Source organism: Ascaphus truei, chromosome 14 (assembly GCF_040206685.1).
Source record: "Ascaphus truei isolate aAscTru1 chromosome 14, aAscTru1.hap1, whole genome shotgun sequence".
NCBI lineage: Eukaryota > Metazoa > Chordata > Amphibia > Anura > Ascaphidae > Ascaphus > Ascaphus truei.
The window spans coordinates 3,465,664-3,484,366 of NC_134496.1; the positions used below are offsets into that span (position 1 = coordinate 3,465,664).

The window sequence follows — 18,703 nt, forward strand, 5'->3', positions numbered from 1 at the left end:
ATGCACACCATGCCTAGTACCTCTGCGCACCACCTGCATGCACACCGTGCCTAGTACCACTGCGCACCACCTGCATGCACACCATGCCTAGTACCACTGCGCACCGCCTGCATGCACACCATGCACACCATGCCTAGTACCACTGCACACCACCTGCATGCACACCATGCCTAGTACCACTGCGCACCGCCTGCATGCACACCATGCCTAGTACCACTGCGCACCGCCTACATGCACACCATGCCTAGTACCACTGCGCACCGCCTGCATGCACACCATGCCTAGTACCACTGCGCACCGCCTACATGCACACCATGCCTAGTACCACTGCGCACCACCTGCATGCACACCATGCCTAGTACCTCTGCGCACCACCTGCATGCACACCATGCCTAGAACCACTGCGCACCACCTGCATGCACACCATGCCTAGTACCACTGCGCACCACCTGCATGCACACCATGCCTAGTACCTGTGCGCACCACCTGCATGCACACCATGCCTAGTACCACTGCGCACCGCCTGCATGCACACCATGCCTAGTACCACTGCGCACCGCCTGCATGCACACCATGCCTAGTACCACTGCGCACCGCCTGCATGCACACCATGCCTAGTACCACTGCGCACGGCCTGCATGCACACCATGCCTAGTACCACTGCGCACCGCCTGCATGCACACCATGCCTAGAACCACTGCACTCCACCTGCATGCACACCATGCCTAGTACCACTGCACACCACCTGCATGCACACCATGTTTAGAACCACTGCGCACCACCTGCATGCACACCATGCCTAGTACCACTGCGCACCACCTGCATGCACACCATGCCTAGTACCACTGCGCACCACCTGCATGCACACCATGCCTAATACCACTGCGCACCACCTGCATGCACACCATGCCTAATACCACTGCGCACCACCTGCATGCACACCATGCCTAGTACCACTGCGCTCCACCTGCATGCACACCATGCCTAGTACCACTGCGCACCGCCTACATGCACACCATGCCTAGAACCACTGCGCACCACCTGCATGCACACCATGCCTAGTACCACTGCGCACCGCCTGCATGCACACCATGCCTAGTACCTCTGCGCACCACCTGCATGCACACCATGCCTACTACCACTGCGCACCGCCTGCATGCACACCATGCCTAGTACCACTGCGCACCACCTGCATGCACACCATGCCTAGTACCACTGCGCACCGCCTGCATGCACACCATGCCTAGAACCACTACGCACCACCTGCATGCACACCATGCCTAGTACCACTGCGCACCACCTACATGCACACCATGCCTAGTACCTCTGCGCACCACCTGCATGCACACCATGCCTAGTACCTCTGCGCACCGCCTACATGCACACCATGCCTCGTACCACTGCGCACCGCCTGCATGCACACCATGCCTAGTACCACTGCGCACCGCCTGCATGCACACCATGCCTAGTACCACTGCGCACCGCCTGCATGCACACCATGCCTAGTACCACTGCGCACCGCCTGCATGCACACCATGCCTAGTACCACTGCGCACCGCCTGCATGCACACCGTGCCTAGTACCACTGCGCACCACCTGCATGCACACCGTGCCTAGTACCACTGCGCACCGCCTGCATGCACACCGTGCCTAGTACCACTGCGCACCGCCTGCATGCACACCATGCCTAGTACCACTGCGCACCGCCTGCATGCACACCATGCCTAGTACCACTGCGCACCGCCTGCATGCACACCATGCCTAGTACCACTGCGCACCGCCTGCATGCACACCATGCCTAGTACCACTGCGCACCGCCTGCATGCACACCATGCCTAGTACCACTGCCACCGCCTGCATGCACACCATGCCTAGTACCACTGCGCACCGCCTGCATGCACACCATGCCTAGTACCACTGCGCACCGCCTGCATGCACACCATGCCTAGTACAACTGCGCACCGCCTGCATGCACACCATGCCTAGTACCACTGCGCACCGCCTGCATGCACACCATGCCTAGTACCACTGCGCACCGCCTGCATGCACACCATGCCTAGTACCTCTGCGCACCACCTGCATGCACACCATGCCTAGTACCACTGCGCACCACCTGCATGCACACCATGCCTAGTACTACTGCGCACCACCTGCATGCACACCATGCCTAGAACCACTGCGCACCACCTGCATGCACACCATGCCTAGTACCACTGCGCACCACCTGCATGCACACCATGCCTAGTACCTCTGCGCACCACCTGCATGCACACCGTGCCTAGTACCACTGCGCACCACCTGCATGCACACCGTGCCTAGTACCACTGCGCACCGCCTGCATGCACACCATGCACACCATGCCTAGTACCACTGCACACCACCTGCATGCACACCATGCCTAGTACCACTGCGCACCGCCTGCATGCACACCATGCCTAGTACCACTGCGCACCGCCTACATGCACACCATGCCTAGTACCACTGCGCACCGCCTGCATGCACACCATGCCTTGTACCACCTGCATGCACACCATGCCTAGTACCACTGCGCACCGCCTACATGCACACCATGCCTAGTACCACTGCGCACCGCCTGCATGCACACCATGCCTAGTACCTCTGCGCACCGCCTGCATGCACACCATGCCTAGTACCACTGCGCACCGCCTGCATGCACACCATGCCTAGTACCACTGCGCACCACCTGCATGCACACCATGCCTAGTACCTCTGCGCACCACCTGCATGCACACCGTGCCTAGTACCACTGCGCACCACCTGCATGCACACCATGCCTAGTACCACTGCGCACCGCCTGCATGCACACCATGCACACCATGCCTAGTACCACTGCACACCACCTGCATGCACACCATGCCTAGTACCACTGCGCACCGCCTGCATGCACACCATGCCTAGTACCACTGCGCACCGCCTACATGCACACCATGCCTAGTACCACTGCGCACCGCCTGCATGCACACCATGCCTAGTACCACTGCGCACCGCCTACATGCACACCATGCCTAGTACCACTGCGCACCACCTGCATGCACACCATGCCTAGTACCTCTGCGCACCACCTGCATGCACACCATGCCTAGAACCACTGCGCACCACCTGCATGCACACCATGCCTAGTACCACTGCGCACCACCTGCATGCACACCATGCCTAGTACCTGTGCGCACCACCTGCATGCACACCATGCCTAGTACCACTGCGCACCGCCTGCATGCACACCATGCCTAGTACCACTGCGCACCGCCTGCATGCACACCATGCCTAGTACCACTGCGCACCGCCTGCATGCACACCATGCCTAGTACCACTGCGCACGGCCTGCATGCACACCATGCCTAGTACCACTGCGCACCGCCTGCATGCACACCATGCCTAGAACCACTGCACTCCACCTGCATGCACACCATGCCTAGTACCACTGCACACCACCTGCATGCACACCATGTTTAGAACCACTGCGCACCACCTGCATGCACACCATGCCTAGTACCACTGCGCACCACCTGCATGCACACCATGCCTAGTACCACTGCGCACCACCTGCATGCACACCATGCCTAATACCACTGCGCACCACCTGCATGCACACCATGCCTAATACCACTGCGCACCACCTGCATGCACACCATGCCTAGTACCACTGCGCTCCACCTGCATGCACACCATGCCTAGTACCACTGCGCACCGCCTACATGCACACCATGCCTAGAACCACTGCGCACCACCTGCATGCACACCATGCCTAGTACCACTGCGCACCGCCTGCATGCACACCATGCCTAGTACCTCTGCGCACCACCTGCATGCACACCATGCCTACTACCACTGCGCACCGCCTGCATGCACACCATGCCTAGTACCACTGCGCACCACCTGCATGCACACCATGCCTAGTACCACTGCGCACCGCCTGCATGCACACCATGCCTAGAACCACTACGCACCACCTGCATGCACACCATGCCTAGTACCACTGCGCACCACCTACATGCACACCATGCCTAGTACCTCTGCGCACCACCTGCATGCACACCATGCCTAGTACCTCTGCGCACCGCCTACATGCACACCATGCCTCGTACCACTGCGCACCGCCTGCATGCACACCATGCCTAGTACCACTGCGCACCGCCTGCATGCACACCATGCCTAGTACCACTGCGCACCGCCTGCATGCACACCATGCCTAGTACCACTGCGCACCGCCTGCATGCACACCATGCCTAGTACCACTGCGCACCGCCTGCATGCACACCGTGCCTAGTACCACTGCGCACCACCTGCATGCACACCGTGCCTAGTACCACTGCGCACCGCCTGCATGCACACCGTGCCTAGTACCACTGCGCACCGCCTGCATGCACACCATGCCTAGTACCACTGCGCACCGCCTGCATGCACACCATGCCTAGTACCACTGCGCACCGCCTGCATGCACACCATGCCTAGTACCACTGCGCACCGCCTGCATGCACACCATGCCTAGTACCACTGCGCACCGCCTGCATGCACACCATGCCTAGTACCACTGCCACCGCCTGCATGCACACCATGCCTAGTACCACTGCGCACCGCCTGCATGCACACCATGCCTAGTACCACTGCGCACCGCCTGCATGCACACCATGCCTAGTACAACTGCGCACCGCCTGCATGCACACCATGCCTAGTACCACTGCGCACCGCCTGCATGCACACCATGCCTAGTACCACTGCGCACCGCCTGCATGCACACCATGCCTAGTACCTCTGCGCACCACCTGCATGCACACCATGCCTAGTACCACTGCGCACCACCTGCATGCACACCATGCCTAGTACTACTGCGCACCACCTGCATGCACACCATGCCTAGAACCACTGCGCACCACCTGCATGCACACCATGCCTAGTACCACTGCGCACCACCTGCATGCACACCATGCCTAGTACCTCTGCGCACCACCTGCATGCACACCGTGCCTAGTACCACTGCGCACCACCTGCATGCACACCGTGCCTAGTACCACTGCGCACCGCCTGCATGCACACCATGCACACCATGCCTAGTACCACTGCACACCACCTGCATGCACACCATGCCTAGTACCACTGCGCACCGCCTGCATGCACACCATGCCTAGTACCACTGCGCACCGCCTACATGCACACCATGCCTAGTACCACTGCGCACCGCCTGCATGCACACCATGCCTTGTACCACCTGCATGCACACCATGCCTAGTACCACTGCGCACCGCCTACATGCACACCATGCCTAGAACCACTGCGCACCGCCTGCATGCACACCATGCCTAGTACCACTGCGCACCACCTGCATGCACACTATGCCTAGTACCACTGCGCACCGCCTGCATGCACACCATGCCTAGTACCACTGCGCACCACCTGCTTGCACACCATGCCTAGTACCTCTGCGCACCACCTGCATGCACACCGTGCCTAGTACCACTGCGCACCGCCTGCATGCACACCGTGCCTAGTACCACTGCACACCGCCTGCATGCACACCATGCCTAGTACCACTGCGCACCACCTGCATGCACACCATGCCTAGTACCACTGCGCACCACCTGCATGCACACCATGCCTAGTACCACTGCGCACCACCTGCATGCACACCATGCCTAGTACCACTGCGCACCGCCTACATGCACACCATGCCTCGAACCACTGCGCACCACCTGCATGCACACCATGCCTAATACCACTGCGCACCACCTGCATGCACACCATGCCTAGTACCACTGCGCACCACCTGCATGCACACCATGCCTAGTACCACTGCGCACCGCCTGCATGCACACCATGCCTAGTACCACTGCGCACCACCTGCATGCACACCATGCCTAGTACCACTGCGCACCACCTGCATGCACACCATGCCTAGTACCACTGCGCACCACCTGCATGCACACCATGCCTAGAACCACTGCGCACCACCTGCATGCACACCATGCCTAGTACCACTGCGCACCGCCTGCATGCACACCATGCCTAGTACCACTGCGCACCGCCTGCATGCACACCATGCCTAGTACCACTGCGCACCACCTGCATGCACACCATGCCTAGTACCACTGCGCACCACCTGCATGCACACCATGCCTAGAACCACTGCGCACCGCCTGCATGCACACCATGCCTAGTACCACCTGCATGCACACCATGCCTAGTACCACTGCGCACCGCCTGCATGCACACCATGCCTAGTACCTGTGCGCACCACCTGCATGCACACCATGCCTAGTACCACTGCGCACCGCCTGCATGCACACCATGCCTAGTACCACTGCGCACCGCCTGCATGCACACCATGCCTAGTACCACTGCGCACCGCCTGCATGCACACCATGCCTAGTACCACTGCGCACCGCCTGCATGCACACCATGCCTAGTACCACTGCGCACCGCCTGCATGCACACCATGCCTAGTACCACTGCGCACCGCCTGCATGCACACCATGCCTAGTACCACTGCGCACCGCCTGCATGCACACCATGCCTAGTACCACTGCGCACCGCCTGCATGCACACCATGCCTAGTACCACTGCGCACCGCCTGCATGCACACCATGCCTAGTACCACTGCGCACCGCCTGCATGCACACCATGCCTAGTACCACTGCGCACCGCCTGCATGCACACCATGCCTAGTACCACTGCGCACCGCCTGCATGCACACCATGCCTAGTACCACTGCGCACCGCCTACATGCACACCATGCCTATTACCACTGCGCACCACCTGCATGCACACCATGCCTAGTACCTCTGCGCACCGCCTGCATGCACACCATGCCTATTACCACTGCGCACCACCTGCATGCACACCATGCCTAGTACCACTGCGCACCGCCTGCATGCACACCATGCCTAGTACCACTGCGCACCACCTGCATGCACACCATGCCTAGTACCACTGCGCACCACCTGCATGCACACCATGCCTAGTACCACTGCGCACCGCCTGCATGCACACCATGCCTAGTACCTGTGCGCACCACCTGCATGCACACCATGCCTAGTACCACTGCGCACCGCCTGCATGCACACCATGCCTAGTACCACTGCGCACCGCCTGCATGCACACCATGCCTAGTACCACTGCGCACCACCTGCATGCACACCATGCCTAGTACCACTGCGCACCACCTGCATGCACACCATGCCTAGTACCACTGCGCACCGCCTGCATGCACACCATGCCTAGTACCTGTGCGCACCACCTGCATGCACACCATGCCTAGTACCACTGCGCACCGCCTGCATGCACACCATGCCTAGTACCACTGCGCACCGCCTGCATGCACACCATGCCTAGTACCACTGCGCACCGCCTGCATGCACACCATGCCTAGTACCACTGCGCACCGCCTGCATGCACACCATGCCTAGTACCACTGCTCACCGCCTGCATGCACACCATGCCTAGTACCACTGCGCACCGCCTGCATGCACACCATGCCTAGTACCACTGCGCACCGCCTGCATGCACACCATGCCTAGTACCACTGCGCACCGCCTGCATGCACACCATGCCTAGTACCACTGCGCACCGCCTGCATGCACACCATGCCTAGTACCACTGCGCACCGCCTGCATGCACACCATGCCTAGAACCACTGCACTCCACCTGCATGCACACCATGCCTAGTACCACTGCACACCACCTGCATGCACACCATGTTTAGAACCACTGCGCACCACCTGCATGCACACCATGCCTAGTACCACTGCGCACCACCTGCATGCACACCATGCCTAGTACCACTGCGCACCACCTGCATGCACACCATGCCTAGTACCACTGCGCACCACCTGCATGCACACCATGCCTAATACCACTGCGCACCACCTGCATGCACACCATGCCTAGTACCACTGCGCTCCACCTGCATGCACACCATGCCTAGTACCACTGCGCACCGCCTACATGCACACCATGCCTAGAACCACTGCGCACCACCTGCATGCACACCATGCCTAGTACCACTGCGCACCGCCTGCATGCACACCATGCCTAGTACCTCTGCGCACCACCTGCATGCACACCATGCCTACTACCACTGCGCACCGCCTGCATGCACACCATGCCTAGTACCACTGCGCACCACCTGCATGCACACCATGCCTAGTACCACTGCGCACCGCCTGCATGCACACCATGCCTAGAACCACTGCGCACCACCTGCATGCACACCATGCCTAGTACCACTGCGCACCACCTACATGCACACCATGCCTAGTACCTCTGCGCACCGCCTGCATGCACACCATGCCTAGTACCACTGCGCACCGCCTGCATGCACACCATGCCTAGTACCACTGCGCACCGCCTGCATGCACACCGTGCCTAGTACCACTGCGCACCGCCTGCATGCACACCGTGCCTAGTACCACTGCGCACCGCCTGCATGCACACCGTGCCTAGTACCACTGCGCACCGCCTGCATGCACACCGTGCCTAGTACCACTGCGCACCGCCTGCATGCACACCGTGCCTAGTACCACTGCGCACCGCCTGCATGCACACCGTGCCTAGTACCACTGCGCACCGCCTGCATGCACACCGTGCCTAGTACCACTGCGCACCGCCTGCATGCACACCATGCCTAGTACCACTGCGCACCGCCTGCATGCACACCATGCCTAGTACCACTGCGCACCGCCTGCATGCACACCATGCCTAGTACCACTGCGCACCGCCTGCATGCACACCATGCCTAGTACCACTGCGCACCGCCTGCATGCACACCATGCCTAGTACCACTGCGCACCGCCTGCATGCACACCATGCCTAGTACCACTGCGCACCGCCTGCATGCACACCATGCCTAGTACCACTGCGCACCGCCTGCATGCACACCATGCCTAGTACCTCTGCGCACCGCCTGCATGCACACCATGCCTAGTACCACTGCGCACCACCTGCATGCACACCATGCCTAGTACTACTGCGCACCACCTACATGCACACCATGCCTAGAACCACTGCGCACCACCTGCATGCACACCATGCCTAGTACCACTGCGCACCACCTGCATGCACACCATGCCTAGTACCTCTGCGCACCACCTGCATGCACACCGTGCCTAGTACCACTGCGCACCACCTGCATGCACACCATGCCTAGTACCACTGCGCACCGCCTGCATGCACACCATGCACACCATGCCTAGTACCACTGCACACCACCTGCATGCACACCATGCCTAGTACCACTGCGCACCGCCTGCATGCACACCATGCCTAGTACCACTGCGCACCGCCTACATGCACACCATGCCTAGTACCACTGCGCACCGCCTGCATGCACACCATGCCTTGTACCACCTGCATGCACACCATGCCTAGTACCACTGCGCACCGCCTACATGCACACCATGCCTAGAACCACTGCGCACCGCCTGCATGCACACCATGCCTAGTACCACTGCGCACCACCTGCATGCACACCATGCCTAGTACCACTGCGCACCGCCTGCATGCACACCATGCCTAGTACCACTGCGCACCACCTGCTTGCACACCGTGCCTAGTACCTCTGCGCACCACCTGCATGCACACCGTGCCTAGTACCACTGCGCACCGCCTGCATGCACACCATGCCTAGTACCACTGCGCACCGCCTGCATGCACACCATGCCTAGTACCACTGCGCACCACCTGCATGCACACCATGCCTAGTACCACTGCGCACCACCTGCATGCACACCATGCCTAGTACCACTGCGCACCGCCTACATGCACACCATGCCTAGAACCACTGCGCACCACCTGCATGCACACCATGCCTAATACCACTGCGCACCACCTGCATGCACACCATGCCTAGTACCACTGCGCACCACCTGCATGCACACCATGCCTAGTACCACTGCGCACCACCTGCATGCACACCATGCCTTGTACCTCTGCGCACCGCCTGCATGCACACTATGCCTAGTACCACTGCGCACCGCCTGCATGCACACCATGCCTAGTACCACTGCGCACCACCTGCATGCACACCATGCCTAGTACCACTGCGCACCACCTGCATGCACACCATGCCTAGAACCACTGCGCACCGCCTGCATGCACACCATGCCTAGTACCACCTGCATGCACACCATGCCTAGTACCACTGCGCACCACCTGCATGCACACCATGCCTAGTACCACTGCGCACCACCTGCATGCATACCATGCCTAGTACCACTGCGCACCACCTGCATGCACACCATGCCTAGTACCACTGCGCACCGCCTGCATGCACACCATGCCTAGTACCTGTGCGCACCACCTGCATGCACACCATGCCTAGTACCACTGCGCACCGCCTGCATGCACACCATGCCTAGTACCACTGCGCACCGCCTGCATGCACACCATGCCTAGTACCACTGCGCACCGCCTGCATGCACACCATGCCTAGTACCACTGCGCACCGCCTGCATGCACACCATGCCTAGTACCACTGCGCACCGCCTGCATGCACACCATGCCTAGTACCACTGCGCACCGCCTGCATGCACACCATGCCTAGTACCACTGCGCACCGCCTGCATGCACACCATGCCTAGTACCACTGCGCACCGCCTGCATGCACACCATGCCTAGTACCACTGCGCACCGCCTGCATGCACACCATGCCTAGTACCACTGCGCACCGCCTGCATGCACACCATGCCTAGTACCACTGCGCACCGCCTGCATGCACACCATGCCTAGTACCACTGCGCACCGCCTACATGCACACCATGCCTAGTACCACTGCGCACCACCTGCATGCACACCGTGCCTAGTACCACTGCGCACCACCTGCATGCACACCGTGCCTAGTACCACTGCGCACCGCCTGCATGCACACCGTGCCTAGAACCACTGCACTCCACCTGCATGCACACCATGCCTAGTACCACTGCACACCACCTGCATGCACACCATGTTTAGAACCACTGCGCACCACCTGCATGCACACCATGCCTAGTACCACTGCGCACCACCTGCATGCACACCATGCCTAGTACCACTGCGCACCACCTGCATGCACACCATGCCTAATACCACTGCGCACCACCTGCATGCACACCATGCCTAATACCACTGCGCACCACCTGCATGCACACCATGCCTAGTACCACTGCGCTCCACCTGCATGCACACCATGCCTAGTACCACTGTGCACCGCCTACATGCACACCATGCCTAGAACCACTGCGCACCACCTGCATGCACACCATGCCTAGTACCACTGCGCACCGCCTGCATGCACACCATGCCTAGTACCTCTGCGCACCACCTGCATGCACACCATGCCTACTACCACTGCGCACCGCCTGCATGCACACCATGCCTAGTACCACTGCGCACCACCTGCATGCACACCATGCCTAGTACCACTGCGCACCGCCTGCATGCACACCATGCCTAGAACCACTGCGCACCACCTGCATGCACACCATGCCTAGTACCACTGTGCACCACCTGCATGCACACCATGCCTACTACCACTGCGCACCGCCTGCATGCACACCATGCCTAGTACCACTGCGCACCACCTGCATGCACACCATTCCTAGTACCACTGCGCACCGCCTGCATGCACACCATGCCTAGTACCACTGCGCACCACCTACATGCACACCATGCCTAGTACCTCTGCGCACCACCTGCATGCACACCATGCCTAGTACCTCTGCGTACATAAAATACACACTGCATGCTACCAGTGTGTAAATAATTCACACTGCATATTACCTGCACACATGCTAACTACATGCCTCCTAAATCACCATAATCTTACTGCATGTCACCGTACCTACATAATGCACAATTCTCACATCGTACTACCGGAATGGATATAGGGCTTTATCTACTAAGTCATGCTACAGTGTATGCCAAAATACACCTTTCAGCCCGTTCAAGCCTTATGGCATAGTAAATATGGGACTTCATGCTCACTACCTACTACATGAACACGCTGGCCCATATTTACTAAGCGTGCTTTTCCATCAGACACTTTCCAGGGCCAGGAGACGAGGTGTCGTGTGAAATACATTATGCTACAATACATTCTGATTGCATTCTACACCCTGCTTCTTTCAGTGCGGGGGTTCATTTTGAGGACAAAGCAATCTTCTTATTTGTCTCAGTGCCTCTCTCTCTCTTCCCCAGGATGAGGCCAATGTTCAGATCCTGTGTTTACGCAGACAGCTGAATGACAGTGGGAATACCCGTGAGAGACTGCAGGGCAAGCTGCAGAAACTGCAGAGGAAGATGTCTGACTGCCAGGATGGTACGTCCTTACCCCGGGAGCTCTGCCGGGGCTCAGGACTCCAACCATGATCTGGTTCCTGGCTGAATCCTTGAGTTGTGGGGCCGCTTGTGGGATGAACAGCTGTGAAGGAGGGTTGGGAATGGAGTGATTCTGGTTAAAATCTTTGCAATTTTGCCAGTTGTCCCAATCGTTAAGCGAAGTGAAATATGGCTTTTGCTAGAGACAGAGAGCTATTTTAAGAAAAGGCCGCTGCTTTTGCACACAATTAGACGTGTGGATACGCGATAACCTCAGGTAAAATAAGCCCTGAGCTAGCGGAGCTTTGTGGATAGGGTGCTAGGAATCAACAAGGTTTCACAATGCCAACCCACAGCCTTTGATACACTGTACATATCCCCTATTAGTTTCAATTAAATGATTTTTATCTGAAAAAGTGGCATGCTGGGAAAAAATTAAACGGTCTTACATAGTTACATAATTACATAAAAGATGAGGTTGAAAAAAGACATACGTCCATCAAGTTCAACCTATGCTAAATTTAGACGACAGATACTTTATCCTATATCTATACTTACAGTATATTGGGGGTGGTGGGGGGTAGAGGGAGGTGAGGGGGTAGAAGTAGTTGGTAGCTGCCTCAGATAAAGTTGAGTTCATAAGGGCTAAGTAGAACTTGGATGTTTTAGTGGAGTTACCAGTAACATACTGGTCAGTGGGAGATGGAGCAATCACATGACCCGGAAATGCCAGCACTTTTTAGGTTAATTAAACTACGATCATGTAATAGTGCCTCAATTGGCACTGAAACCCCAATTGACTTGGATGGGAGCCTCTGTGATAGTTCTCCTATCGGCACTATGGCAGCTTAATAAATGACTCCCAATGTGTGTGTCAACACTGTCAAGGAGATTTTGGCTGAAACTAATCTTCTGTTGATTTGCTAGGGGTTAAAAAGTAGGAAAGTGATATCGTTTCAGTTAGGGAGTGAGTGGGAGTGAGTGGGATGAGTGGGAGTGGCGCTGACGTACTTTGGACATTCAAAAACTTTTGCGAGTCACGGAACAAAGGGTACGGTATATTTCTCCAAAAATCAACAAGCGCCAACCAGTGGTTGAATTGTCATAACGCTGTGGTGCTGCCCTTTAATACAATCCTATAGTATCCCAATGATGAAACCTTGGAAGTCTTGAGGTTCCCAAACATGTATCAATACATGCTTGCTTGTTAAGCAAGCCCCTTCTCTGACAGAGACCGGCATTACTTTGGCTTCCGCCCTATTAATGTAGTTCCCCAAGTCCTAGTAGCTGCCCATGTCCTGGAGAAGTGTCGGGTCACTATAGGTTGTGATAACTTTCACGGAGGTCTTTATAGGTGGAAAGATTGTGCGCAGACCTTTCAAAATCTCACAGGTCTCTTCTTCAAGAAGTTTTCTAAACCTCTCTACACTATAATTACACTCACGAAAAACTCCCTCCTTAATGGAAATCTGCAGTAAAAGGATATTTTAATAGTTTGAGGCTACATTTAAAAAAAGGGTGTAGCCGTGCTGCCATAATGAGGGGATTAGGAGGGTGAAGAGAGAGAACCTTAACCCCTGCGCTGCCAGAAACGCCTCCGACACATTCGTTTGCAAGTGTTATAATGTCAAAGAAAATACTCATGATTAATACCTTTCTTGCGTCTGATACCAACACAAGGGGGGAAAGGATTTAGCTTCAGTTGGTACATACACCGTTTGTGAAGCTTTATACATGGCTCCCTCACACACTTAATGCCAGAGGGGCAGCCAACGCATTTCTTCGCAAATTACAGTATTGTGTTGTCCTCCGCCAGCAAGCGCGGTCTAATTCTGCATGAAATATTACACTGCCCCCTCAATATGAAGGTGTAGTCTCACTCCTGTGAGACTTTGATTGAGATGGTGGCCTCTCTTAAACGCTCTGTCCTCCGTCTTCATAACTGCGCTTACACCCAATTAGCAAGGCGTCCATTCACTTGGATGGACAAGTTGGTTGATGCATGTAATTCTGCGTCTCGCCATGCTGAATCGGGTCCGTGTCTCTAACCCGCAGGGAAACGGGGCGTGGAGGGGCGAATGGGCACCACAAACGCAGAGATGCGGGTGCTGCAGGACAACTTGCGCCACCTGGAGGCAGAGCGGGATGCTGCAGGGGAGCGCGTGTCGGCGCTGGAACACAGTGTGCGTGCCTGTGATGATGAGAAGAGGGAGTTACAGGTACTAAGCATATTGAAACCCGACAACGCTGCGCCCTAAACGAACGCTGCAGAATAAAATACTGATGTGTCCTGAACTGTGCACGTCTAAAACGTATTGGTATAAAAAGCACCACCTACAATATGCAAAAAATACACACGTTATTAGTAAGAAATACAAGTAGGAAAAATATATCATAATAAAAATGCCTTTATAGTTTGCAATTCCTATAAGAGAAGGCAAAAATACCCAATGCTACATGCAATGTGACAAAATACATAGTTAAATACTTCAATGTTGGCATGTGGTGGGTTCTAGGGTTAGAGATCGCTGGGATTGTGTGCTCATTCATTTTCATTTTCAACTGCTATCAGCTGTTTGGAGGTTGGTGGCTCCTCCTCCCGGGGTCTACTCTCGCCCCACCCCACTTTTTAAGTAGCAGCTTTTTCCACGTTCCTGTGCAGGACAGGTCCACTGAGGCCATTCTCCCTCCAGCAGAGGTAAATGAGAAATTTCACAGGTAGGGTTAGGACCTGCATACTGGTCGTGATGTGGCTGCATACTGGTCGTGATGTGGCTACATACTGGTCGTGATGTGGCTGCATACTGGTCGTGACTTGGCTGCATACTGGCCGTGACGTGGCTGTATACTGGCCGTGACGTGGCTGCATACTGGTCGTGATGTGGCTGCAGGCTTATAACGCTTTGGCCAAAGGGTTTAACTAAATGACCCTTACTCATAAGAATACAAACATTGAAGTATTTCACTATGTATTTTGTCACATTGGATCTAGCACTGGGTATTTTTGGCTTTTGTTGTATACATTTAGCCACGCTCAGTAGCACTCCTTTTTACACACACACATACACACACACACACACACACACACACACGGAAAAAAAAACCTCTTTGAATTCTATGGTTTTACATAGCAGGAATAATAACAATCTGTTCATTAGCAGGTCTAAAAATTAGGTAAATACAACCTGAGATGAACAACAACACATGACATATTACACCGTGTCATGATTTATTTAACCAACATAAATCCAAAATGGAGAAGCTATGTGTGAAAAACTAAGTACACCCTTACTGCTTCCATAAGAATGAAGATGCTAAGTAGCAGACAGGTGCTGCTAATCAAATGCCCTTGATTAATTGATCATCAGCAAGTGTGACCACCTCTATAAAAGCCAAGGTTTTAGCAGTTTGCTGGTCTGGAGAATTCAGGTGTGTGTTAACACAATGCCAAGGAGTAAAGACATCAACAATGATCTTAGAGAAGCATTTGTTGCTGCCCATCAATCTGAGAAGGGTTATAAGGCCATTTTCAAACAATTTAAAGTCCATCATTCTACAGTGAGAAAGATTATTCAAAGGTGGAAAAGATTCATAACAGTTGCCAATCTTCCCAGGAGTGGACGTCCCAGCAAATTCACCCCAAGGTCAGACCGTGCAAAACTCAGAGAAATTGCAAAAACCCCAAGAGTTACATCTCCAGGCTCTACAGGCCTCAGTAAGCATGCTAAATGTTAAAGTTCATGACAGTACAATTAGAAAAAGACTGAACAAGTATGGTTTGCTTGGCAGGGTTGCCAGGAGAAAGCCTCTTCTCTCTAAAAGAACATGGCAGCACGGCTTAGGTTTGCAAAGTTGCATCTGAACAAACCACAAGACTTCTGGAACAATGTCCTTTGGACAGATGAGACCAAAGTGGAGATGTTTGGCCATAATGCACAGCGCCATGTTTGGCGAAAACCAAACACAGCAAATCAGCACAAACACCTCATACCAACTGTCAAGCACGGTGGTGGAGGGGTGATGATTTGGGCTTGTTTTGCAGCTACAGAACCTGGGAACCTTGCAGACATTGAGTCGACCATGAACTCCTCTGTATACCAAAGTATTCTAGAGTCAAATGTGAGGCCATCTGTCCGCCAGCTAATGCTTGGCCGAAATTGGGTCATGCAACAGGACAATGATCCCAAGCACACCAGCAAATCTACAACAGAATGGCTGAAAAAGAAAAGAATCAAGGTGTTGCAATGGCCCAGTCAAAGTCCAGACCTCAACCCGATTGAAATGCTATGGCTGGACCTTAAGAGAGCTGTGCATAAACAAATGCCCACAAACCTCAATGAACTGAAGCAACTTTGTAAAGAATTCGATGTAAATTCCTCCATAACGATGTGAGAGACTGATAGTCATACAGAAAACGATTACTTCAAGATATTGCTGCTAAAGGTGGTTCTACAAGCTATTAAATCATAAGGTGTACTTAGTTTTTCACACATGGCTTCTCCATTTTGGCTTTATTTTTGTTAAATAAATCATGACACAATGTAATATGTCATGTGTTGTTGTTCATCTGAGGTTGTATTTACCTCATGTTAAGACCTGCTAAGGAACAGATGATAGTTACTATGTCCTGATATGTAAAAAACATGGAATTCAAAGAGGGTGTACTTTCTTTTTCACATGACTGTGTGTGTGTGTGTATATGAATATGTGTGTATATATATATATATATATATATTGTGGTCGGTTCTGGGGTTAGAGCTTGCAGAGATTATGTGTTCATTACTTCCTATAAGAGTGAAGAGGGAATGACAGGCTCCAGCTGAAATCCATTTACAAGTTAGTGTTTATTTCAGGGATGGCCAACTCCAGTCCTTAAGGGTAACCAACAGGTCAGGTTTTCAGGATATCCCTGCTTCAGCACAGGTGGGTCCGACTGAGCCACCTGTGTTGAAGCAGGGATATCCTGAAAACCTGACCTGTTGATAGCTTTTGAGGGCTGGAGTTGGCCGCCCTTGGTTTATTTTAATCCTGTTGTAACCTGATTACCCACACTTGTTGTAATGTAAAGTAATGCCAATCGTGATAATACCCCCCAACTGTCAAAAGCAGCGGTTTCCAGTTTTCTTAAACTGGCCTCCCCTAAAGCATTTCTTTAGCCTTTGCTCCATTGCTGTGTGAAGTGCAATAAAAGCAGCATGACCACGGTTTGGATCCCCAAATACAGTATATCCCATGTAACAGATCACATCGTGGAATAGAATAACTGGGAAAACAGCAATAATTCATTTGTTTCTGTCATGAATTAGTCCCCCCTGTCTTCCTCTGTCTGTCACTCTATGTCCACCTTCTGAGTGTACAGTATATACCCCTCTTGTCACTATGAGACACTCTTGTAAGTCATCTGGGCTGCTCATGTTAAAAAAAAAACGCTAGTCTAAAGCTTCCCCTGCCTGAACATAAGACATCATTGGAGCCGCACAATAACTACTGATGTGTCCCCCTCTGCCTGCCCCTCGTGTGTGTGTCCCCCTCTGCCTGCCCCTCGTGTGTGTGTGTCCCCCTCTGCCTGCCCCTCGTGTGTTCCCCTCTGCCTGCCCCTCGTGCGTGTGTGTCCCCCTCTGCCTGCCCCTGGTGTGTCCCTCTGCCTGCCCCTCGTGTGTGTCCCTCTGCCTGCCCCTTGTGTGTCCCCCTCTGCCTGCCTCTCGTGTGTCCCCCTCTGCCTGCCCCTCGTGTGTGTGTCCCCCTCTGCCTGCCCCTGGTGTGTCCCTCTGCCTGCCCCTCGTGTGTGTCCCTCTGCCTGCCCCTCGTGTGTGTGTGTGTCCCTCTGCCTGCCCCTCGTGTGTGTGTGTCCCTCTGCCTGCCCCTCGTGTGTGTGTCCCTCTGCCTGCCCCTCGTGTGTGTCCCCCTCTACCTGCCCCTCGTGTGTGTGTCCACCTCTGCCTGCCCCTCGTGTGTCCCCCTCTGCCTGCCCCTCGTGTGTGTGTGTCCCTCTGCCTGCCCCTCGTGTGTGTGTGTCCCTCTGCCTGCCCCTCGTGTGTGTCCCTCTGCCTGCCCCTCGTGTGTGTGTGTCCCTCTGCCTGCCCCTCGTGTGTCCCCCTCTGCCTGCCCCTCATGTGTCCCCCTCTGCCTGCCCCTCGTTTGTGTGTGTGTCCCTCTGCCTGCCCCTCGTGTGTCCCCCTCTGCCTGCCCCTCGTGTGTGTGTGTGTCCCTCTGCCTGCCCCTTGTGTGTGTGTGTGTCCCTCTGCCTGCCCCTCGTGTGTGTGTCCCCCTCTGCCTGCCCCTTGTGTGTCCCCCTCTGCCTGCCCCTCGTGTGTGTGTGTGTCCCTCTGCCGGCCCCTCGTGTGTGTGTGTGTCCCTCTGCCTGCCCCTCGTGTATCCCCCTCTGCCTGCCCCTCGT

General features: G+C 55.3%; 1 protein-coding gene across 2 annotated transcripts in view; it reads left to right on the forward strand.

The window, feature by feature from the left end:
• The window catches only part of CROCC2 (ciliary rootlet coiled-coil, rootletin family member 2), a 229,604-nt gene that overhangs the window by 152,477 nt on the left and 58,424 nt on the right, over positions 1-18,703 (forward strand). For both annotated transcript variants that reach the window (XM_075569542.1, XM_075569543.1), the window contains exons 29-30: positions 12,187-12,307; positions 14,362-14,525. In XM_075569542.1, coding sequence (XP_075425657.1) covers positions 12,187-12,307; positions 14,362-14,525 — 285 coding nt within the window. The remainder of the gene's footprint in view (positions 1-12,186; positions 12,308-14,361; positions 14,526-18,703) is intronic.